General features: G+C 46.5%; 11 protein-coding genes across 11 annotated transcripts; 3 read left to right on the plus strand and 8 right to left on the minus strand.

Moving 5' to 3' along the window:
- Positions 1-1092: 1092 nt before the first annotated feature.
- Positions 1093-1966, plus strand: T069G_04352 (uncharacterized protein; the record flags this gene model as incomplete). The annotated part of the gene is made up of 2 exons (XM_056171562.1): positions 1093-1372; positions 1434-1966. 2 exons carry the CDS (start codon positions 1093-1095, stop codon positions 1964-1966), a joined length of 813 nt encoding a protein of 270 aa, XP_056032454.1.
- A 459-nt stretch (positions 1967-2425) lies between these two features.
- Positions 2426-4366, plus strand: T069G_04353 (uncharacterized protein; the record flags this gene model as incomplete). The annotated part of the gene is made up of 7 exons (XM_056171563.1): positions 2426-2527; positions 2584-2655; positions 2730-2791; positions 2853-3037; positions 3095-3687; positions 3747-3899; positions 3968-4366. The coding sequence occupies 7 exons, from the start codon at positions 2426-2428 to the stop codon at positions 4364-4366; spliced, it is 1566 nt and encodes a 521-aa protein (XP_056032455.1).
- Positions 4367-4629: 263 nt separating this feature from the next.
- Positions 4630-5812, minus strand: T069G_04354 (carbon-nitrogen hydrolase domain-containing protein; the record flags this gene model as incomplete). The annotated part of the gene is made up of 5 exons (XM_056171564.1): positions 4630-4730; positions 4785-5054; positions 5110-5224; positions 5267-5555; positions 5631-5812. The coding sequence occupies 5 exons, from the start codon at positions 5810-5812 to the stop codon at positions 4630-4632; spliced, it is 957 nt and encodes a 318-aa protein (XP_056032456.1).
- Positions 5813-6451: 639 nt separating this feature from the next.
- On the plus strand, positions 6452-7360 carry T069G_04355 (nmrA-like family domain-containing protein; the record flags this gene model as incomplete). Its single annotated transcript, XM_056171565.1, has 1 exon — positions 6452-7360. The coding sequence occupies one exon, from the start codon at positions 6452-6454 to the stop codon at positions 7358-7360; it is 909 nt and encodes a 302-aa protein (XP_056032457.1).
- Positions 7361-9066: 1706 nt separating this feature from the next.
- Positions 9067-9570, minus strand: T069G_04356 (endoribonuclease l-PSP domain-containing protein; the record flags this gene model as incomplete). Its single annotated transcript, XM_056171566.1, has 2 exons — positions 9067-9386; positions 9459-9570. The coding sequence occupies 2 exons, from the start codon at positions 9568-9570 to the stop codon at positions 9067-9069; spliced, it is 432 nt and encodes a 143-aa protein (XP_056032458.1).
- Positions 9571-10057: 487 nt separating this feature from the next.
- Positions 10058-12080, minus strand: T069G_04357 (heterokaryon incompatibility protein (HET) domain-containing protein; the record flags this gene model as incomplete). Its single annotated transcript, XM_056171567.1, has 4 exons — positions 10058-11061; positions 11104-11276; positions 11337-11841; positions 11918-12080. 4 exons carry the CDS (start codon positions 12078-12080, stop codon positions 10058-10060), a joined length of 1845 nt encoding a protein of 614 aa, XP_056032459.1.
- A 1455-nt stretch (positions 12081-13535) lies between these two features.
- T069G_04358 (endoribonuclease l-PSP domain-containing protein) lies at positions 13536-14021 on the minus strand (the record flags this gene model as incomplete). Its single annotated transcript, XM_056171568.1, has 1 exon — positions 13536-14021. One exon carries the CDS (start codon positions 14019-14021, stop codon positions 13536-13538), a length of 486 nt encoding a protein of 161 aa, XP_056032460.1.
- A 349-nt stretch (positions 14022-14370) lies between these two features.
- On the minus strand, positions 14371-16248 carry T069G_04359 (beta-lactamase domain-containing protein; the record flags this gene model as incomplete). The annotated part of the gene is made up of 4 exons (XM_056171569.1): positions 14371-15461; positions 15521-15649; positions 15714-15772; positions 15833-16248. 4 exons carry the CDS (start codon positions 16246-16248, stop codon positions 14371-14373), a joined length of 1695 nt encoding a protein of 564 aa, XP_056032461.1.
- Positions 16249-16860: 612 nt separating this feature from the next.
- Positions 16861-17838, minus strand: T069G_04360 (uncharacterized protein; the record flags this gene model as incomplete). The annotated part of the gene is made up of 1 exon (XM_056171570.1): positions 16861-17838. One exon carries the CDS (start codon positions 17836-17838, stop codon positions 16861-16863), a length of 978 nt encoding a protein of 325 aa, XP_056032462.1.
- Positions 17839-18502: 664 nt separating this feature from the next.
- T069G_04361 (uncharacterized protein) lies at positions 18503-19276 on the minus strand (the record flags this gene model as incomplete). Its single annotated transcript, XM_056171571.1, has 1 exon — positions 18503-19276. The coding sequence occupies one exon, from the start codon at positions 19274-19276 to the stop codon at positions 18503-18505; it is 774 nt and encodes a 257-aa protein (XP_056032463.1).
- A 631-nt stretch (positions 19277-19907) lies between these two features.
- On the minus strand, positions 19908-21671 carry T069G_04362 (FAD dependent oxidoreductase domain-containing protein; the record flags this gene model as incomplete). Its single annotated transcript, XM_056171572.1, has 1 exon — positions 19908-21671. One exon carries the CDS (start codon positions 21669-21671, stop codon positions 19908-19910), a length of 1764 nt encoding a protein of 587 aa, XP_056032464.1.
- Between the last annotated feature and the right edge of the window lie 1183 nt (positions 21672-22854).

Here is a 22854-nt window from a genome sequence, read left to right on the forward strand (position 1 = left end):
AGGTGACGTCACACTCTCAACAGGCAAAGAAGAGATGAGGCTGAGGCAGAATTAGGTTTGCGATGTGGAATATCAGTGGTGATGAAGCGCGTCATGGGGTGAGAGGCCGGAATCTCGGAATGTTCTGCTGGGCATCGGCAATCTTTTTTTCATAGGCCCACAGATACAAGTACGCGGAAGCCGTGCACCCACTGTAGCTGTGTCTACATACAGTATGATCTGGACCTCATCAGGGTTGCGAGATCTGTTGATTTCCTAATGCTAACGGGTGTTAGTGGCTGTTACTAACTTCGTTCTAGCCTAGTAGATGGCCTCAGTCGCCTGACGGTGAAGGAAAGACGCAAGACATGGCGGTCTGTGTTTTTCCCGACTCGAACGGCTCTCGGAGAAACTTGATCACGGCATCTTTTGGTCGTCGCCCTGATAGTCTGCGGCGGGACCGCGCTTGGATGGCATCCGGCTCGGTTAGCCCGCGGCATCAGTTGGATGAGGTTTTATTTTTCCTCTTCCTTTTGTCCTCTTTCTTGTTGTACGCCTGACCGAGTCATCCGGCAGGTGATGACACACGTGGAATCAATGAGCCACTTTCACTTTGCGGCAATATGGAAAATACTGCTGGAAGCTGTGTATTGTACATGGTAGAATACTGATAAGAATGGTTGAAGTTGCTACCATTCTGTACGCGTAAGAGAACACGCCTCATGATGTTGGTTGAATACGCCTACAAACCTTGTCAGCTGCTCCAATCTCTAGCGAGAGTTTTGCTTTGAAATGGCTGGGCACTCTCACCGTATTCGTGCTCGGTAATTGATCCATGTGCCGGCGCCGGGCTATTCCGCAATGGCTTGGTTAGTACAAGGATAATTTCACGCCCCCCTTTGCCGAGAACTTGGGGGTCTTGAGCTTAAAGACCTACTCAGGGAACAAGCGAGGAAAAAAATCTTGAGCTCATTTATCTCTAGACTTGCTCTCATAACCTTTGCTCGTGTTGCAGAAGACTATTCCTGGGATTACGGCGTTTTATCAACTCGACTTATTCGATCACGAGAGAGAGCTACCGACTGCTTTTTAGGTTGCTTGAAAATTGGGGCCATGGGGGTACCTGAAGATCAGGAAACAGGGGCCGCTGAGCCTTCAGTGCCAGCTCAGAATCCAACTCAGAATCCAACTCGGGATTCAACTCAGGATCCAGCATCTGATATAGACGAGAAGGAACAGCAACGACCTGCTGCAGAGGACACAAAAGATGAAGCTAGATCAAAAACTGTACCTAGCTCACGCTTCACGGGCCATCAGCTTTTTTACATCTTTGGCTTGGATGGTATTGGCGCGTTAATAATCTCGGGCGGCATCAACTTTGCCATTGCCTATGGTAAGCTTATCCCATTTTCTGAGTCCGTTTACAACACGCGTTGCTAATTGAGATAACCCAGCCATGTATACTAGGCAAAGCAAACCTATTCGTCTCTGGCAGCTTCCCAATACGTTTGCCGGCGATGCTGCCGTTACCATCATTATACAGTGTATAATTACCTGGTTCGTCGAGCTCTTCATCCTTCGCTACGATCTTAGCCAGGGCGCAGTGCAGCCCATCGGCTTCATCTCACAGCCTACCCACCCATGGCTACGGTTCTTCTTCTTCCTCCCGAAAGATCCAAATGCCGAGATTGAGCGGAAACCTCGGCCATGGTCGCTACTGGAAATCATTCAGCAGGCTTTGAGAGGCTTTAGCTTTGCTGTTGTGAGCTTTTTCATACTTTGGCCCATCTTCATGGGCGCTCTGACTGCTTTTGGGGTCAAGGAAGGCGGCGACTATTACTACCACAACAAGTGGGTGCCTCAAGTGTTTAAGCTAATATTGGGTGGAGTGCTAGGTCTGCTCGTCACACCGTGGATGGCCATGTTTTGGTTGGTGAAGGCTGGCTGGGAACACAGAGGGGAAGATTCGACGACTGCAGAAGTATAGATGAGCAAGACGTGCATATGACTTGATGAAAAAACTATAGACTTATAGATAAAGACTTTTTAATAGCTAATACTTAATGCGCACATGCGATTAGACTACAACGAGACACGTTGGTCTCAGCTGGCCTGTATCTAGCTGAACAACCAATACATGGATGAGTCCGTAACACAGATGTCACCTGCATGCTAATTCGCCTCGTCCATAATGTGCCTACCTGTGTGCCTAGTGTGCCTAAACGTCAAGGTGCCCAATTATGCCTAGAATGCCTAATGTGCCTAACTTGCTTCACCATCCATGCTTATTAAGGTCGGGTGCTTAACTTGCCTTGGTCTATACGCAGGTGAAGTGCGTAAAGAAGAAGAAAAGAAAAACCAACCCAATCTTTAGCTACAATCCCACGACAAGTAAGCCTGGGAAAATTAATCAACTATAGCTACATATCAATCCCAATGCAGAGTTATGGATTGCGAAACCACAGACAGTTACGCCTTCAAAAAAGCGGTCGCAGAATGCCGAGAGATCAGTGAAAAGACATCCTACTTAGAAATCTTTTCTTATTCGGTATGCGCACCATCAACGAGAGTCGTCAAACAGCATACTGAGAGTAATTTCTGCAGGATTCTAGCCTCAACTCAATTGAACAACATCCTCTCCCTATGAGTGAATTTGACAATCTCCTGCATAGAAAGGTGAGCGAGTTCATTGTCTTCTTTTGGTGTCTTAACAAGCACATCAGATGATTGACCAAATTATCTGGTGACAGGGCCCATTTGAGCCGGCCAGGCTGCCAGACGGCGTACAGCTCGATGCTGGGCTGCGATTAATGTATGTTTGTACTTTGCCAACAAGGCAACAAGGGCCTAACGGCCGTAACTAACTTATCAAGACTCCAAGTAGATGCCCAACACAATGACACGTTTGCACCTCGGTGCATCAGCTTGCCACGTGAAAATTACTCTGCAATGGTGCAGGCTCTGCACCTCCCTCAGATGGCCATTGAAACATCGAGCGTTGTCGGCCCATTCTTCTGGAGCACTGTAGACCGTGATGATAATGGCAGCACCCGATTGCGTCAGTGAATATCCAATGCTTAGCTACTCAGGATCTGACGCATTAACTCATACACAGATATGATATTTCGCAAGAGTGATGTTTTTAAAAAGGGCAGGACAAGGGGCTGGGAGCTTATCTTGAGCCATGAGCTCAGCACAGGCATCACGACCGGCTTTTACAAGGGGACTCCTTCATCTAGCATGTCGGAATCCATTCAGCAGCTCAAGGCTTGTTCCTCAGAAATAGGACATGCAATGCTCCTCCCATTAATTATTTTCAGTCGCGAATCTTCGTCGGCCTCGGATATAAGGCAGCGCGACGTGCGACACTGGCTGCAAAGACTTGAGCGAGCTATCTCCATGCGCGAAGAAGATGGCGACGAAGCTTACAATTATGCCAAAGACCTTAACGCTGTTAACAGAGACCTACTGGAGTGCCAGGCGCAGGTACTGTGGAAGCGTCCAGCCTCTTACGTTACCATCATTGACTCCCTGGAGGAAACTGGTGGGCTTTTCATTCAAACCCTCCCGGAGTCGAGGAAGACCCCAGTGGTAGAAAAATTCCAGATGCGAATGATTGCGAGGCTGGATCTCTATAGGAAGAGGTGGGCGGGGATACAAACGTACGCCGACACGTCCATGCAGAGACTTGAGATACAGCGAAGCGCCGTACGTGCACAATTCAATTATTACCGCTTTCTACTGTTTTGTTGACGATTAATTTGTAGCTATACACCATTATGTCTCAAAAGGAAAGTAGACTGAATCTTGAGATTGCTTCCGATTCGAAGAAACTGGCCCACGCTAGCGAACGCGACGCCAAATCCATGAAAGGAATATCACTCCTTGGTACCATTTTCCTCCCTGGGACATTTTTAGCAGTAGGGAATATGCTACAACTTCTGGTTTTAGTTTTATACACGTGACTAATGTTCAACTTTTATCCTAGTCAATCTTTTCAACAACGTTTTTTGACTTTGGGAATGGCACAGATACAGCTGCTGTAGTTTCTCACAAATTTTGGGTATACTGGGCTTTTACCATTCCCTTTACTTTGGTCGTTGTTGGCCTGTACCTCCTCTGGGAGAGAAGACGGCAAAGGTCATATATGCTTGAGGACGCACAATTAGAGCAAGATATTGAGGCAATGGAGCAGCACATCTTGGATTCATTAAGGAAGCGGACAATGTCAAAAACTAACACCTGGGTTGCAAGGAATGAAAGAAAGGCTGAGCTTGCAGCCGATGTGGACAATGACTATGGAGGCTTCAAAGAGCCTGCAGTTACTACTGCTACATCTTCAAATACATTGGCAGTCCCTAGTATAAATATTAGTCAACAATATTAAAATAATAGTATAACTGGTATATTTTATAGATGCAAGAATGATTCAAAAACTTAATCGCCAACTGAAATTAGTTTTAACATTATTGTCTCCACTATGGGAAAATTCAGCCTTGGAATATTGGTCGAGTTTCCATTAAATGGTCACTAATCGTTCTAGAATTCCACCAATATTAGGAGAGAACAGAAATAAATCAGCCGACACGTCTACGTGGAAGTCCTCCTCGGATAGATAGATTGAGTCTTCTCTGTAAACGGCTTTCACAGTCACTCAGATGCCTCCGTCTGTCTCTCCGCTCTCTTCTGGACCCTGACAACTGTTTTGCGAGTAGTATCTGCACCAAGCCAAAGCAAATCTGGTCGGCTGTCTACATTAAGGAAGTTAGCTTTGTTTCCCGAATTGTTTGATGCAAGCTACTCACAATGTCCACTCGCATCCGCGAAAAGTTTGGCTTTGGTGGCATCAGTCAAATCTATGTCCGCAACAATGAGCTCCTCTCCTCCCGTATTTGCCTTTTTAAGAACACGTCCGTCAGGACCAATGATGGCGGAACAGCCCCCAAGAGGTATTCCCATTATGGGGCTGCCTTTAGTCCTCATCACATCAATTCCTGCATCGGTAAGCACCGCTGTGGCATGCAGGACAAACGATTGGGATTCGATCGCATATTGCTGTGAGTGGTTGAGGGCTCCTGGGTATTGAATGGTCAGTAATAGGTTATATGATGACATGCAGGCCCAACACACCTTCAGCCGACATGGACCAGAATCCAGAAGAACCCTCCACAAAAGGGTCCAGTGGTGGCCATCCAGCGACGTGTATCTGCTCGTGCTGGGAAAAGGTAAAATACTTCAGCAGCGGCTGATTGTGCTCCCAGCATGATAGACATCCTACCCTACCCACACCCGGTAGCTCGATGACATTCGCTAAGCTGTCTCCAGATCCATCTCCATAGATGGTACGCTCCATATGTGTTGGCTTCATCTTGCGGCGCCTCATTTTAATCTCGCCGTCTTCGTTGATCAAAGCCTGGGAGATATACACAGAGTCTCCATCACGTTCGGAGAACCCGAGCGATACACTGATTTTGTTCGATGCAGCGGCATCGCAGATAAGTTTCATTTCTGGACTCTCAATCTTCAACGAGTTTTGGACGTATCGAATTCCAAGTTCAAAGTCAACAGGTCGGTCCCTGTTTCATATCAGCAACATTAGTTAGTGAGTAGTTATAAACGAAGTATGCAGCATCAATCGCTCAACCACCTACCAAAACCATGCTGGATATCCGGGAATCCAAGTTTCAGGAAAAGCGACAAGCTTGGCGCCAGCCTTTGAGGCCTCTTCTATAATAGAGCATGTTTTGCTCACAGTTCCCTCAAGATCAAGCCACACAGGCTCATGCTGAGTGACTGCAACTCGGACTACGGAGGTATTTGCGGCTGGGCTCATATTGAAGTTTCCAAGTTGATAAGACGTAATAGTATGCTGGAAGGTATACTATGACAAGTAAATGCGGCATTCCCTGTGTGCCTTCGTGAACTCTTATATATCTGCCTCCGTATGTAAGACGATGCTACACTTATTTCTCATACATTCCGTGTAAGTGCACGTTACTACAGGCCAATACAGGTAATTAGTGGAGATGAATCTTCCTGTGGGATGAATATAGCATCTCCGCGGCGTTAGTAATGGAGAACTGCAGGCCGATTGGCTGTAAGTTTCGGAATCGATTGAAGAGCCGGAATCCCACTGCTCTAAATTAGATGACGCTAGGAACATAGTGTTCTCGGAGGCTAATCACAAACTTTAGGTCGTCAACTTTTAATCGTTTTAGGAAAGTCCTCCTCCAGCCTTTCATAGGGCTACTGTTACATTACTCGTTTTGAAGAGTTTCAAGATATTATTACTTAATAATGAAGAATATCATCGAATCAGGTTGCTATGCCTATAAAATGGAGGATAGAAACAAGGAATCACAACATACAAAACAGCACTCAAGGTCTATCGTTCTTTAATTCTCTGCCTTTTCGCAAAAAGAAGCCCAAAATCCAAGAGCTTACACAACTCTCACGCATTTCCATCTGCACTATGTCTGTCAAAGTTGCGGTTGCGGGAGCCACAGGTTCTGCCGGAATCCCGATTATTAATGAGCTATTGAAAGCTGGGCATCATGTTACCGCTCTCAGTCGAAGTATAAGCAGTGGCTCTTCTAAGCTTCCCAAGCACACAAATTTGGACATCGTCGAGGTTGATTACGACTCTGTCCCTTCGCTCACTGCTGCCCTGCAGAATCACGACGTTGTTATCGCCACCTTGCCGGTTGATACTCCAATCGGCAGTCAGGACACGCTCATTGATGCTGCTGTTGCTGCTGGTGTGATTCGCTTCATTCCAGCGGAATTTGGCACCGACACCGACAATGAGAAATGCATGAAGCTTCCTGTATTTGAAAACAAGATGCATGCTCTTGAGTATCTTAGAGCAAAGGTGGCCAAGCATCCCAACTTCAGTTACACTGCTATTTGCAATGGAGCTTTCTTTGACTGGGGCTTGGAGGCTGGCTTCTTGGCTCACCCTAAGACGCATACCGCTACTATCTACGATGATGGTAACCTTCCTTGGAGTACAACTACTCTCGCAACCGTTAGCAAAGCCGTGGTGTCCTTGATGAGCCATATTGAAGAGACAAAGAATCGACATGTCTACATCCATGACGCGGTCGTTACGCAAAACAAGATCATTGAAATAGCCAAGAGAATCGACGGTAAAGATTGGGGGTTGCCGTACGTCGACTCGGCTGCTGTCTTAGAAGAGGCACAAGTTGAGTATAGGAAGGCAGATTCTGATTATACGAAAGGACTTATGCCGCTTCTGCACATTTCTGTGCTTGGAAAGGGCTATGGAGGAGATTTTTCAGGGCGTCTGGACAACGAACTTCTCGGCATTAAACTCATGAGCGATGAAGAGCTCGGAGAAGTGATCGCCAAGTACTTGTGACATTAATAACAAGTAGCTAGTTGATATAAGTGATTTTAAAATTTTATTTATAAGCAATATTGTCTTGGCTGCTAGTATGGTGAAGTCAGGATGCGGAATCGGTCATCCCACTTGTATACTAATACCCGGAATAGCAATACGTGTTCATGGTCTGCCTGCGGTGCTTTGTATAATCCTATTTTCTCTATTTTTCTTTGCCTTTTGATACAATTGGCGTATATATATTGTATTTAAAGCTGGTCAATCGGGCTGCCTTTGGCTTTTCTCAATGTGTTTGTTCTTGATTCGTTAGTTTGCATGATATCACACCTCTTTGTAGATCCATCGTACTACTTTCTTACAAAATGGACGCTGGGCAAAGTTCAAAGCAGCTTTTCAAGCTCAATGAGTGAGCACGCTCATGACTGCACATTCTGCACTCTCTCTAACAGAAGTTAAAGCCAAGCTACCACATATAAGCGACCGAGCTTACAGGAGCTTCTTGAACGCAATGCGTATGTTATTAATTGACAACCTGAATGAATTATGCTGATGCAAGCTGTAGCCAGAGAGCTCAAGACTTCAAGCCCATACTGACGTTCGATGATATGAGTAACTTGCCATTGGAAAAGCAGATACCAATGCCAAAAATATTCATTGGTGCGAAACTATTCCCTTTCCCCAAGCGAGTGTTCTAATACTTCTTTCAATAGTTAGTTGCGACGATCCTCGAATTATTGCCTCGGATTTCCTTGGCTTAAAGCAATGGGGTATTAGCATTTCAACGACTTGTTTCACGAGCAATTGCAGGCTAATCTTCTCACAGATGCGGTTGTGGCTACCGGCGTCGCAGGCCGTATAGCACACCAATTCGAAAATATGCTGTTTTTGGACCATTTTCTTCATTTTGAGGACATAATGATCATCCACCATACAAGTAATGCAAAGCATAAATCTCCATTCTATCGTAAATAGCTAATATTCTCCGAAGACTGCTCGGCTGGAATATTCAAGAACGACGAGATTCACAAAGCCTTAAAAGAGCGGGCGCCCGGCCATCCAACTATTCAGCTCCCCGGATATGAAGAGTAAGAAGAATTGCTATTGAGTTCCTAGATCGTTCACTAACTGATCCTATGAGAACTAGCCTTGAACAGAGTGTTCGAGATGACATCGAATTTGTTAAAAACTCGCCACTTGTTAGAAAAGAGCTTGCCGATCGAACTACGGGATATATCTACGATATACATACGGGAAAACTTAATCCTGTGGTTTAATTGGAGGTCTTATAGATTTATGCAAAATAGCATTCCTTTGGCAGATTATATATCCTCCAAGCTATTTGGTGAACTACAGCCGTACATTGAAAGTAGGCCCAACATTTTTAAAGTCGGGGGGTGTCTAATGGCGGGGGAGCGGGAATAGTGACGCTGTACTTCGCTTCCTTGACCTTTGAAGTTTCGCATGAGACCCTACTACCTATCACAGCTACTACCCCAACATTTGTCAGAGGAAGGAGATCCAAACTTCCGTCAAATGCTTAGAGTATTGTGAAAATAGATCTATAATTTAATCTGTCCATTACTGTGAGCATCATTAATTGGTGCTGGAGCTGGTGCTGGGAATCACTTAGCCCAAGACCAATTCAATAAGACGTCGAGATGACACCACAACTTGTGTTTCATTATCAATCCAACGTTGAAACGGGTCCTAAACAGATAGATACATTATAACTTTGAGGCCGCCTGTGCGCCTTCCGGATCATGAGCAACCACCTCAATTTCTATGAGCATATCATCCTCAGCTAGACGTGCCACTCCTACAGCTGTCCAGATCGGTTGATGCCCAGGCATATACTGTCGAATATTCCTCGTCACGGCCTCCAATGACTCGTTGCTTATCGGCACATGGTAAGTATTGATGCGATAAACTTGAGACCAGCCCTTGCCACCGGCGTCTTTCAAGGCGATTTCAACGTTGGCGAAAGCCTGGTCAATTTGTGCATTAAGGTCTTTTTGGTATGCGCCAGTCTTAGGATCCCAGCCTCCTGAGAATGTTCATCAGCACTGCATGCATTTCTGAATCGTGTCTAGCGACTTGAAGTCTCTTGGCCACCTACCTTGACCAGCGCATTCGATTCGGTCTCCCACACGCACGGCCTGGCTGTAACCGAATATCTCTCTGTTTCTCACGCCGACGCCTTCGTAGGAGTAATACTTTAGATGAGACATGCTGCCGACGATTCTACTGATGATGTATTGATGAGATGAAGAAAAGGATGCGAGTTGTAAGAAAGTAACTTTTAAATTTGCTCAATTCACGGGGAGCGCCCTTCCATATACATAAGCACCGTGCTAAACTGGAATGTTTAGCCACTTTTCATGCAACTGTTTGTAATATGTGGGCAAGCCGATTTACAACCGAACTTTACAGCCGACGTTTGGAGCCGATCTCTGTACAGGCGTGTTCGGAGCCGAATTTTATAACCGATCCTTGTAGTCACAGGTACATTAGTTTGCTGTGCTGTATTTATAACGTCTTTGAAGTATTGTCAATACTGGCTTCAATTGTGGTCGACCTACCCTCGGTACAATTACCCATCAGCCACGAGTTTCACCAGTTTGAAGCCACTAGAACAAAAACTAAGGGAAAAGTTGCTAAGCCAGTCATCCTTGCATGCATGGCTCTATTATAGGACTCAGACGAAGGAGCGACGCCTTATATGAGATATATAGTGTGTCTCCTAGTAGTCGGATCATAATGCTCGCTAGGCAAAGTCGACTCATTACTTTGCTTCGCAATATATAGCTTTCTTTTAGACTTATCGTGTACGTAAAGTCTCCCAATCCTCCGGAAGCGGTTCATGCTAACATCAGCGAGCTCAACGAGTAAGCAAGTTAGCGAGTCACTATCTCGTTTAGACTTCGGCGGCAAGTGAGAGTTCCAGCAGTCTTGCCATGGGATATAGTACAAGTTATCTTGAGCCGCCCACGCGGCTACGTCCTCGTTGTTGACTTGGAAGTCGAGAGTAGCCTCTGCGGTTTCTTTTGAGATAGGCTCAGACCAGTCGTCCGTTTTCTTCGAGCTGCCGCTGGGGCTATCCGGAACGACATAGAAGTCTGTCATTTCGCCGTCGAAATACGGCTGCAGCCGCATCTTTTTCAGTGTTCCGACGACCAAAATCTCGACCATCGGAGTTGATAAAGGTCCAAATATATCGCCAGTCCAATCTTCAATTGTCGCATTGGAGCTGTCGCGAAAATGAATACACCTCACACTGATTATGAAACCCATATTGTCCTCCATATGATTTAGCGCAATTGGCACCGCAGTTGATGCCCACGAAAAGCTTGGCGCACGGTAAACACCCCCTTTGTTATTGTTAAATAAAGAAAGACGGTCTTTTGTATCTTCGACGACAGCGGTTGTGAGAAGCCGATGTCGAAACCACATCATGTCAGAGGCCAAATTCCGGAGCCACAGCCCGGCAATATAGTTGTCATCCACTAATGACCGAAAGAACTTTGCGATTCCAGAGAAAGCGACAGTTCGATCGCTTGCGTAAGTTAGATAGCATCTGGAGTATTTGGATAAAATCTCGCCCCATGCAGTATAAAGCTCGGTCCTTAGAGTGGCTGGCAGGAGTGCTGCTTGTGGGCTCTGTAGAGTCTGAAGATTGCTAAAAGCGGATTTGAGAATGACGTCTCCTTCTAGAAGGGGTTCTGGGAAGGTTTTTGGAAATCTTTCAGATAATGTAGTCTGACCACACTCGAAGAAAACTTCGCGGGGACCGAAGCGGAGGTTTCTTGGGCATAACCAACGTTCTTGCACTACCCAGCCCCTAACACTCAACGGAGATCTAGACACTTGATCTTCCCAGAATTCGTTCTCCACCAGTAGGCATTCCTCTGCAACAACCACATCCCGATTGGGCTCTCTTTTGACTCGCCAGTCAATTTTTGGCTTATCAATCATCCGAAGGTCTCTCTGAAAGTACAAACCACGTTTGGGAGACCCCCAATCAGCAGAGACATTGCAATACGAGTTCATGTAAACCTTGTCCATAGTAAGTGCCTCAGTTCGCCAGTCTTTACCGTTGTCGCCCTCCTGGATGATACACAATGAATCTATCCAAACGTAGCGAATTTGGAGGCGCTGGGCAAGCATAATGAAGTCTTGGAAAGTTTTTGGCAAGATTTTGACGGAAAGTCCTTGTGCCCAGTTGATGATGGTTTTAGTGGTGAGTGTTGGCACTTTGGCATCTCCCCATCGATGGCTTAATGTCATGTATTTTTCGTCTTTGTCTATAGCTTGAGCGCTATGGACAAGTGCAAATGAAGAATTGCCCTCGGGGCCAACATCCAAGAGCCTAGTCGGATACCAAGGGACTTGACTTCGAAAACGAGTGCATTGCGTATGATCTTGCTCACATCGGTGGATCCAGTCACCAATTTTAGCAAACGTCTCGTCCGATGCCGTAGAAGTTGATGACACGTTAATGTCTATGTTGAATCAGCAATTGGTAAGATATCTGGAGAATTGCATCTAGTACGCAACTGGGGATAATATCTGTACTACCTGATGGTTCGCGTAGAAGAGCAATCACAGACCCTCCTGCACGGCCGTTGTCATCACTGCCCTTGGGTTGAACGAGTCTGTCCAGAGCTTCAATGTCTGGTAACAGCTCAGATAAATCTTCGTGCGAGATTTTCAGAGCATGGAGATATTCTTTATTGAACATTGGCCACATGCGGCGATGACCAGCCCAGACGTGTGTTACGCATCGCCGATCGGGAGAGAGCCACGCTCTTTCAGCGACCCTCTCTGGGCTTGAGGTGAAACGCGCTATTCTTTCCAAGTATCCTCTCGCTCGTGCATGATTTATAAAAGAATCGCGAAAGATTCGCCAACATATGAAGCATTTCTGATCTATAGATTTGAGAAACTCGGCCAGAGAGAAATGATGAGGATATTCATCAGTCACGTCAGCAATGTAAAAGTCGAAGACTTGAGTACGAAAGAAACCTTGACAGGTTGCACAAAGCGGCATGTCTGCTGTCTCATACAGCAAAGTCGTAGTTAGCAGAAAAGACTCAAATGGAACTGTTCGAGGGAATGGTGTGTAGACAACATTTAGCATTCGGCTATATTAGATATAAGTTCATCATGAGACTAAAATACCACGAGATAGGAGCCTAATATCACGTAAGATTGCGAACCGTTATGTCGACTATTGATTTCATCTGTAGCAATATGGAGTACTACGTCGTAAGTGATTAGGTGATTAGTATTCATGCGTAAAGAATCCCCGCAAATGAACAAATTCTTCGGAAGCCGGCATCCTTTAGAACAGGATCAAGGCAGCGAACTCCGAAATTTGCCTCTAAGAGTTGACTAATGTGCAGGGGTAATACTGTATGGGTCAGGGTCAACTGGAGAAGTAATGTGAGGCTCACTTTCAACGCATCATCGGTGTGTCATTTTTCTCAGTTAGGGGAACGAGGGAATAGCGATATCTTTGCTAGTTAGCCTCATCTATAGAAGAATCGAGGATTATGGGCAGTAAGCCTGGACCAGTTCCTCGATAGTCATGTAGATCTTATAAGCCTTGTTATTATAATAACTATCTTGTATTCTTATTTACTCACAGACTTCAATGTCTTAAAGAGTTGTGCGTATGACATTTGACCTAAAAATATTGCCACTTGAATAGGACAGTGTAATGCGCAAATTAGAGCTCGAGGACAGTTACGAAACACAATTGTAATTTATTCATTGCCCTGTGATTACATAGAGGAGGTGTGTATTAACTTCGACCCTGAATTTTGTTAGCTTAACAATGCCCGGCTCCACTCCATATATGCTACTATTCCCCCGAGTAATAAATATTGTTTGATACACTCGGCGAGGATTTGTGCTTATTGCGAACTTTCAATCCCGTACTACCATGAAGGCAACGCAACATAACACAGCCATGGTAGTTCCGACACTTATTGATCTTCAATGAAAGCTACAACTTATCTGAGTACTGCTTGCAACCTTAAACGTAATAGATGAACATAGACGTGAGAGAATAACAATAATCTCATTTAGCAGGAAGTATGTAGAACATAATATTCAGCTTGCTAAGCTACTGATCCATCAATTAGTCCAAGCTTGTTGACTAATAATGTCAAAGTCCATCAGAGATGGCTCGTTACTTGATCCAGGCTTCAGCCTGTATCTCAACCAACTGCTCCGCGAATGCCAATCCTGTAACACCCACTGCTGTCCATGTAGGAAGGACCTTGGGGATTCTCTTTTCCATAACAGCTGTCACATTTCCAAGCCCGGCAGCAATATCTCCCACGTGGTAGCTATTGATCGAAATTAGGTCTGCAAGTCCATTGCTAGAGCCAACAGCCTTTAGTGCCAAAGTCAGGCTATCGAAAGCATTGTTGACTTGAGTTGCGATATCCGTGACGAGCTCCCCAGTTTGAGGATCCCAGCCTCCCTGTCCCGAGATTTTTACATAGTTCCCAATGCGAACCGCTTGCGAATAATGAAACTCGGTGCTTAGGTTTTGTCCAAAGCCCGGAGTGCCTATGAAGATTGGACTTGCAGCGGCATCACCTGATGTGGGCTTGCTAGTCGCCAGGACGCAGGTAGCCAGCGATGAAATGATGAAAGACAGGATGGACATGACGATTCAGAGATGTAATTTAAAATTGGAGGATTGTATAGTCAACGTCGAGAGCCCATGAAGAATGAAACTTCTACATGGTGATTTCTGTTCTTTAATAGTTGGAGTATTGACCTGCTGTGGACGGGATGATGGAACAGTAAGCGGGAAAATGGTGTCTAACACTCTACTATCGTCATTCGTAGTCAGCGGGAATGCAAGGGGCAAAGCGAACGGTGACACGGGTGAGATTTGTGAAACAGTCTCCAATTGCTTACATTATTAGCAAATCTAGCAGGTTCCCTCCGTTTCCCATAAAGGTATTATAGCAAGATAGATAGATGTGCTGTTGGTGACGACTACCCCACTCCTACTTTCTTTCTAGCCCAAGCCTTAACATCCGGACATCCAACCGTGTTGCCTTATTATCCTCTCCAATCTCAAATACCCAGTCATCGAGGGACCTCTGCCCGTATAATGGCGCACCCAACCCAGCCCAGGCCATGAGGCATGGGTCCTCTAATTCTCCTGGCTTTGTTTCGTTGAAGAATGTCGCCCTGAAGCCTAGTCGAGATTCATAGGTCCCCGATCCGTTCGTATGTCGGCTTACCGTTTTCAACTGTGACGGGTATAATCGCCCTGCCTGCCCGGCTCCGTAAAGCCCAATTAGTGGGCTCTTAGGACCAACAATCTCCACTCCATGGCTGATCAGGCTGATAATCCCAAGTCCCGGGCGGCCCTTGTCTTCAACGACGATGACCGCTGAGCTGTTAGTGGCCTCATCAGCATACGTGCCGTTGAAGTTAACGATTGCCTCTTGGTTGGCCTGATCTTCAGCCGCTGGGAGGAATATATCGCCGAAGGCATTAAACAGTTTAGTGCGAGTGTCGGAGGCATTCGAATTGATCGTTCCACCAGCGAGCACGACCCAACCAAGGCTATGTTCTGGCGATAGCACTAGAGCTGCATGGTAGCTTCCCAAGTCGCCTTGTTTCGTGTAACACTGGACGATGCGATGGTCTGAAAATTCCAGGTTTCGAATCTCCCATGGACCACCAACTGCAGTGCTTATGTAGCCCGTTTGGATCAGTGGCTTGAGCCAACGGCGAGTTTGAGCTGGTGAGATGAGCGTAGACTCGAGTATTGCTCTGCCGGCTTTGACCATGTCATTGACGGAGCTGTACATAGATCCCGAGGGGGCTGTTTGCCCAAGGTTCAAATCCCAGCCGACCTCTGAGGCATTATTACCAGGGATGACTCCGCCAGATGACGGGGTCTCCTCAAAACTGCTGTTTTCCATGTTCAACGAATCAAATATGCTCTTTGTAACAGCGTACTTGACGCTTTTCCCCGTGATGGCCTCTTGAGCATAGCCAAGCAACGTAAAGGCAATATTGCTATAAGCAGGCGAATGTGCACTCGGAAAGGTGGGATGTTGCTTCAGAAGATAGAAAAATGTCTCTGTTCCGATCAGCGTCAGCGCTGTGTTATCTTCTTGGTGGACAAGAGGGCTTCCCTACCTTTGCGTGTGCAACGTCGCGTCACCCCGGGTACTCCACATACCGGTACTTCCATTTTATCAAGGACGGGAAATCCTAAGCCTTGGGCCTGGAATGAGGTAATCTCTGCTGATAAGTCGCCGTCGGTTGCTATACACGTTTTTTTTATAGTTAGCCATTGATCTGATGGCAGCTGTAGCCATGCCTGACTTACCATCCCGAGCTATGCCTGCCGCCTGGCTGGCGAGCTCACCCAGAGTCACATCCTCCCATCTGACATGGTCAATGTCATCATACAATCTGTAACCCTGGGAACTGTTATAAGGAAAAGACAGGTTTGCAAGCTCAGGGACATATTTGGTGATGGGGTCGTTGAAGTAACGGTCACCGGCTTCGATAAGAAACGCCCATACGCTGAAAACTTTTGAGACGCTTCCAATGCGGAATATGGAGTCACCATTGACTTCTTTCACCCCAACGTTGATCGGAGGCGTGTAGTAGTGTTCATAGAGGGTTCTGTTCTCTTTGGTCGAGAAAAGGGACACACCCCAAGCCGTATCATGCGGTTGAAGATTAAGAGTTTCGTCCGTTAGAAGGCGTTCAAACTCGGCGATGGCACTTGAAAGCCTCTGGCTGCCTGACAGGTGTAATGGTTGTGGCCAACGAGGACCGGCTAGGACACAATCGTTGAACTGGTTGCCTGCAGCAACTATAGTTGCCGCGACTAATAATATGGCAGTAGAAAACATTATTAATGGGAAATATATTAGCGCTTGATGGTTTTTTTTTATAAGATCTCCATTTCAGCATGTGGAATAGAGACAAGTTATATAGGTTTTTCACATGCAACTAGCGACCTCAATATACCAGACTCCTACCATACGTACCCGTATACACAGCCCGGAAACTCATGACGTCCAATTATAGTATGAATGGCTCGGATTTGCCCCGCCCCCTGACGGATTTGCCCCATCCTGTCCCGCGCTCTGACGTCGCACTCGGGGAGTCGTAAACCTAGCTTGAGGTCTGTACAGGCGGAGGGCCCTACAATACGAAAAATGAAGGATTCATGCGTGCATCCTTCGTCCAAGGCTACTCCCTGAAGAAGAGATGGTGGCAACTTCAGGGTCTGACGCTTGCAAGGATGGAACGAATGGAGGCAAGGGAATATGCATCCGGTAATGGATACAGGAACTCGTGTAAACGAAGACAACTTCGCCTCAATGGATACTGCTTCGGGCGAGAAGTTTCTCGGATAACATTTCGGATTGTATGATATATGGCGTTCGTTGGAATTACATACATGTATTTAGCAGACCAACACAACACGCTCTTCAATAACACACCCAGCACAGCCCCGTTTAACTGCCTTTACTTTCCACGGTTCCAAGTTGCTCGAGTCCGGCCATGGCCTCGCAGGCTTCCCGCCAGGCGTTGTCGCCCTCTACTAACTGGCTTCTCAAGTACGCCCAAGTCATGCGCTGCACGGCTCCGAGCATTTCTGGGCTCTCGTCCTCAGTCTCTGCCACGTCCCAGCCATTGATGCCACCCAGCCCATGCTTTCCGCCCTTGACGATGAACAGTTCCTTTGGGCCCGGAGCTTGCGTGTAAGGATCCGCATGCCACTCTGCGCCGCAGTTCAGGTGAGGGCTTGTATCTTCGTCGCCGTAGACGACGAGAGCCGGTGTGATCATTCTGCTGAAGTCGGGGCCGTAGAAGGGGGTCATGGCCTTGAGGGTGACTTTGAGCTTTGCACCACCCTCCCCGGTTCCCCCAAGAATAACACCGGCCTTTATGCGGTCGTCGAAGAGGCGGACCGGAGGACCGTTGCCACGTGGGTCGGTGTTGTCCATACCGAGCAGCATAGAAGCAGTGAAAGCGCCGTAGGAGTACCCAGCCACGGCAATTTGGGTCTTTGCGAGACGTCCCTTGAGTGCTGGAACAGCTGTCTCGATGTCATCAAGGTGGTCAAGTACATGAACTAAATCTTCCGCATTAGACTGCCAGAACATTTCTTGTCCCGGCGGAGCGCTGCCAAGTCCGAGAAACCTGGACGACAGATGCGTGGGCTGGAGAACTACAAATCCATGGGCGCCCCAGAACTCGTACAATGGTGCGCAGGAGTTTAAAGACGACAGCCAGTTGCTTGGTCCATGACCATGAGAGAGTATTATGATAGGCAAGTTATCTCCTGTGACAGGGGCCGTTACTCGCAATTCGATATCAAGGCATCGCTTAGGCGTGGGGAGAACTATCGGACTGACAGACATGACTGCCACGGGCTTGTTGACGGGGATCTTGGCGGCAGCGCCAATGAGTTTGTGGTTGCCGAAATGCATCGCGAAGGCCGGGAGTCGTTGATGCCTATGGTATAGGCACAGGTCTGCGTATCTGTGCTTTAGTGGTCTTGGTCAACTGCACGCCAAACCGAACCAATGACCTACAAATTGTCTGGTGGTGACACTTTGGACTCTATTTTACATGAAATTTACACATATCAGCACGCCTTTACTTCATTATATAGTTCATGCCGGCGAGGCCACGAATCTGCTGCTGGACGGAGATAAGGTCTAAACTACGACACAGTCGGTAAACTCGAAAAGTCCAGTAGGCGGTTAACCCCGAGCAACACTTAGCAGTCACCATACTTCTAACCGGAGAATCGGTATGGACTTATAGGTCTCGCCAATGGAAAGATAGCGTGCAAACCAATTATGCCCCGGTCGTTAAGTTGACTTCCGGTTCCGATGTTGTAACATATTGAACTTGGCTTTGAGGTTCGACGGAGACATTAAGACAAAGGGTGACGTTTTTATAGAGATGAGATGCATGGCCACTAAGATAGTAGTACATCCGATGGTTTATCTATATTCTTGAACCAATTTGCCACGCCTGAAGAGTAAGTGTGAGTATTGTTCAAAAATTCTCTTAACGTTGATGGTGGTAGATTTGGTTGATCAATATTCATCATCTTAGTATGCCAGGGGGGTCCGAAGTAGCACCTTATGCGGCCGACTTATCCAACTCGACCAGATACTCAAACAACTTCTCTGCCCCTGTAACAAACGATGCTGCGTCCATGGCCGCTGTAAATTCTTCTTTGCCCGTGCCTTTCCCATCTATACCCCATTTTCGGCCAAAAAAGCCTACAAAGTTGTCGTATGTCGTCTCTGGTTTCTCGCGGCAGAGACCACACATAACGCCCTTGAGTCCTTCATAATCAAAGCCAGCTCGAGGGAAAAGTTTCATAACCGCATGATACTCTTCCACAGTAATCACATCCTTAATGCCGCCAGGCGTGTACTTCGGTCCGAAAAAGTCCGCGCCAATACCCAGACTTGTTAGAGCCACCTCAGGCTCGGCCTCCGGCACGATAGTAAAGGTCGTATGGAGCGCAATTGCGTACCATGATTGTTGGATACGTCTCTCATTCCAGTCATCAGCAGCGGCTAAACTTCCTAGGTTGCTGCGAATAAAATCGCGTGCGATATTTGCTCCGTCCACCTCGAAGCGCTTGTGGGCTGAAAGGAGTTCTTTGGTCTTAGCCCAGCCCATATCGTGAAGAATACAGCTCAGTGTAACGAGTTCAAGGTCTGCATTGGCTAAATGAGGTAGCTTCTTTGCTAGGATTAAAGACCAGTATGCTGATCGTACGGCATGATTATGAACCAATGGAGTACAGTGCTGCTCAGAATACTTGAAGGCTGCTTCTGCAAGCGACGACCGTGGAAATACAATATTGATCTCAGGGATATCTGGAAGAGACGTAGTCGTCATTGTGAAGTTTTCGATCGAAAGAGTTTCTTGAGTTGGTTGAGTGGTATAGAGAATAAGGCCTTTGACAACTGTTGTCGAAAGAAGGGCGTTATTTATAAGCCACACAGTAGGAGGCAAATTATGTAAAATATCCGATTCAGATCGGATACTTGCCAGCGGCATTGATGCACTTGGTAGCTTAGAAATCACACCTAGGAGACGATTGTTTTATAATTGTTCAATACGTCAAGAATTAAGAAATTTCTAGTCGGAACCCAAGTGGGTGGTTATTGTCATTGTCATATCACGGACAGCCAACAACATGGCAACCGACAGTATAGGAACCAACAACATTAATCTGTGTGTATGTGTGCTATATAATTTAGCGCAACCTGTTACGCACTGTATATAGAAATTTAGCTACAATAATGAAATCTTCCGTGAGCATCCGCGATGAAAGACTATTTGATGAGAGAAGGGGCAAACCGTCCGCCACATTCTTTTGGCGGCACTCGATCTGCATTGTTGATGGACGATGCAAGTGGTTGTAGTATCCCAAGAAAACAATATTTTGACAAAATCTTTTTCTTTTTTTAATATGTGCAGGATTAAGACTATATCAAGATAATATGAACAAAAGTGAAACCGCCGCCTATAGAGACAAGACCTGCTTATCTTCCGCCAGCCTGTCGCTTAACTGAGCCCTGTCTACATCCTGAATATTTACACACTGCTCAATTGCAAACACAGCAGCTGTCGCTGCGCTCTGCCCCATAATCATGTAAGTCGGCTCCATCCGAATAGCTGCGAAAGCAACATGCGTGCTGCTCATTGTAACTGGGTTCAAGAAATTGACCACATCGGAAGATTGTGGGATAATGCTGCCCAGCGGGATAGGGAAAGGCTGTGGAACTGGAGTATGGACCAATCCCTCATTGTAAACTTCTGAATCAATGACGATTCTCTCTGCTTCATGACAGTCAAGAGTATAGGACCCAAGGCCAATGACGCTGTCATCAGCAAACGTTTGAGGGGTCTGTACGTCGCCTTGTGTCATAGTAAAATTTCCTTGCATGCGTCTGGCTTCGCGAATGTAGATCTCATAAGGCCAGTTTCCGTTGGTGGTCCATTCGTCTTTGGCATAACCCCAAGTGCTTGCAGAGTCCCTAAATCTTTGAGGTACCCGTGGATGGTTAGCAAGTGTCCAAAAGAAACCTTGCGTGTAAGTCTTATAGGTCTGGCGAATCGCCGCGCGCTGTGCATAGCTTTCCTCAATGTAATTTGTTTTCTTGACGTTGTCGAAGTTTCCACCCAAAAAGTCAGTGCTTACTCCTCCATTCGAGTTTGTGTCTGTTTTCAGGTTTGGCATGAGTTGCTTGGTGAAAAACAGATCATGGTAGCCAGCTTCAATATAGCGAAGTAAGATCTCATAAGAAGCTTCATCGTAATCATCTGGCTTTGTAAAAGGAATCTGATTGTCGGTTGTTTGTGTGAGGCTAAGCCGATAGTTGAAAGCCTGAAGTCGATAATTATCAGCAGTGCCATTCAACGTCTTCGCTTCGTCGTCTGTGACGATGTGGTCGATTCCCTTAATAAGGCCGCTATCGGGATCATCAGGTGTAAGGTATGGAGACATTCCAAGGTAACCGTCTGTTGCTGCGATTTGTATCCCAGCTAAGGATTCGCCGAATTCAGATTGTGCTTCACGCCCTATTCTAAACGGGATCTGGGCCGCCGCCATAAAGTCTCCTTCGTAGCTAGCATCCATAAACATTAATGCGTCATACACATGACCTGATTCTGTCGTTATGGAAGTGATTCGATTGTTTTTTATCGTTACACTGTCAGTCGACATAGGAAGAGTCTCGTTTCGAAAAATTGGTATGTTTAACTCTTCCATCCAGTCTTCGAATATTGATTCAGCAACGTGTGCCTCGAAAGTCCACTGTACTTGGTTTGTTACATCGATTGCTGGTCCCGGCTGTGCAGCTATTTGTTTGTTGATGTAATCTGTTCTTGTCTCCCTAGTCCACACCGAGTCGGATAGGTAGTAATTATATACTCGACTATAGAACTCTCTGGCAATGCCTCCAATGGCATTTCCGTTTTTGGAGTCTGTCCAACCAAGGCCTGACGTGGTCATGCCACCAATATGACTTGATGGACTGACAATCGCAACGGTCCTATTCATACGCGTCGTCTGGATAGCTGCCACAAGTGCTGCCGGAGTGGATCCATATATGACGATGTCATAAGTCGTCGCCCCTGGTTGTGGGCAATCTGATCGTTTACCGATCTGGGAACGCAGGGGGAAGGGAGTACTAATATTAGGGAACATTGCAAAAATTAATATGAAGATCATTGTGAAGTTAAAGTCAGAGAAGTATGACGGTTCGTACAATCGTTTAATGGTCATTTTGATGATTGGCCTCCATCAACTAACTGATGGGGAAATAGTAGCGAGGATAGCCGCTCTCAAACGCGGTGGGAGCGCGTTCGTGATGTATTTATATCCACGAAGGGAGGTTTAGTTCATGCTGTGCTCCCTCGATCTATGTGACCCTACACCCTGGCATCAGTTCACGGAAACCACGTGTTTCATGTCCCATGCCAATACATAAGGCTTTTCTTTTGTCCATATTTTGAACTCACTATTCTGCGGTCTCTTTGGCGTATAGTACAGTAAATTAAACTTTTGCGCAGGGGATGGCTCTTTGAGGGTATCAAATATGTTCCTGTCTTCCGCATTAGCCGGCGTAGCTGCTGTTTTCTGCGCGCATGGCATCCTATACACCAGAAAGTTATCGCAGCGTGACCGGCTTGACACCACTATGTGCAGATTGTGTAGTAATATTGGTCTCGCTATGCAACGCTGGGGATAGGATTCTTGTCAGCAGATGTGAGTCTGTGATAGTTTCCATTAATGAATATGGTGCGCCTGTAACCCGTGAGAGTCTCTCAACGTTCAAAGTCCTACTGCTTCTAGTTGTTGGGGTAAAATGAATGCACTGTTATACAGCGCGTTTCATCCCGGCGTTAAGCAAGGGACACTTAGCGCTGCATAAGCTAAGCACGGGATAATCAGCAAGCCAAACAGCTGCGAGTAATAGAAGGAGCCATATTTACCAAGCAGTATTGTATTCACCCACCTAACGTTGAACTATGCGCAGATGATTCCAGAAGATGTGACGAAAATACCGTGCGTGCAAAGTGCACAGAGTGAAGAGGTAACGTCGTTCGGAGTCGGCCAGCTATTTTGCGGGGTTGAGGGAAACAACCGCACGAATTAAAAGTCTCAAGCAGTAAAGTGCCCCTCAGTCGATGGAAAGATCGCACTCTTGTCGCTGAGAGTTTGAACTGATCTGCAAGCCAAGATGCTTCCCCACCTCGCATGGTCTACCCCAGACATAAAGACAAGATCCCATGACCAGGTTGTCTCTTGGTTGATTCGCAAATTGCTCAGCTGATGAAGGCTCTGATCAATGCATGACGTTTCTTCTATACCCGGCTGCATGAAAGGCATCATCGTGTCACCGATTAAATCGGCCGCCAGCGATCCTCTGGAGGATGAGAGCGTATAACACGAGCAGCAACTGTTC

The sequence above is a fragment of the Trichoderma breve genome, chromosome 2 (assembly GCF_028502605.1).
Source record: "Trichoderma breve strain T069 chromosome 2, whole genome shotgun sequence".
In the NCBI taxonomy this organism is placed as follows: Eukaryota; Fungi; Ascomycota; class Sordariomycetes; order Hypocreales; family Hypocreaceae; genus Trichoderma; species Trichoderma breve.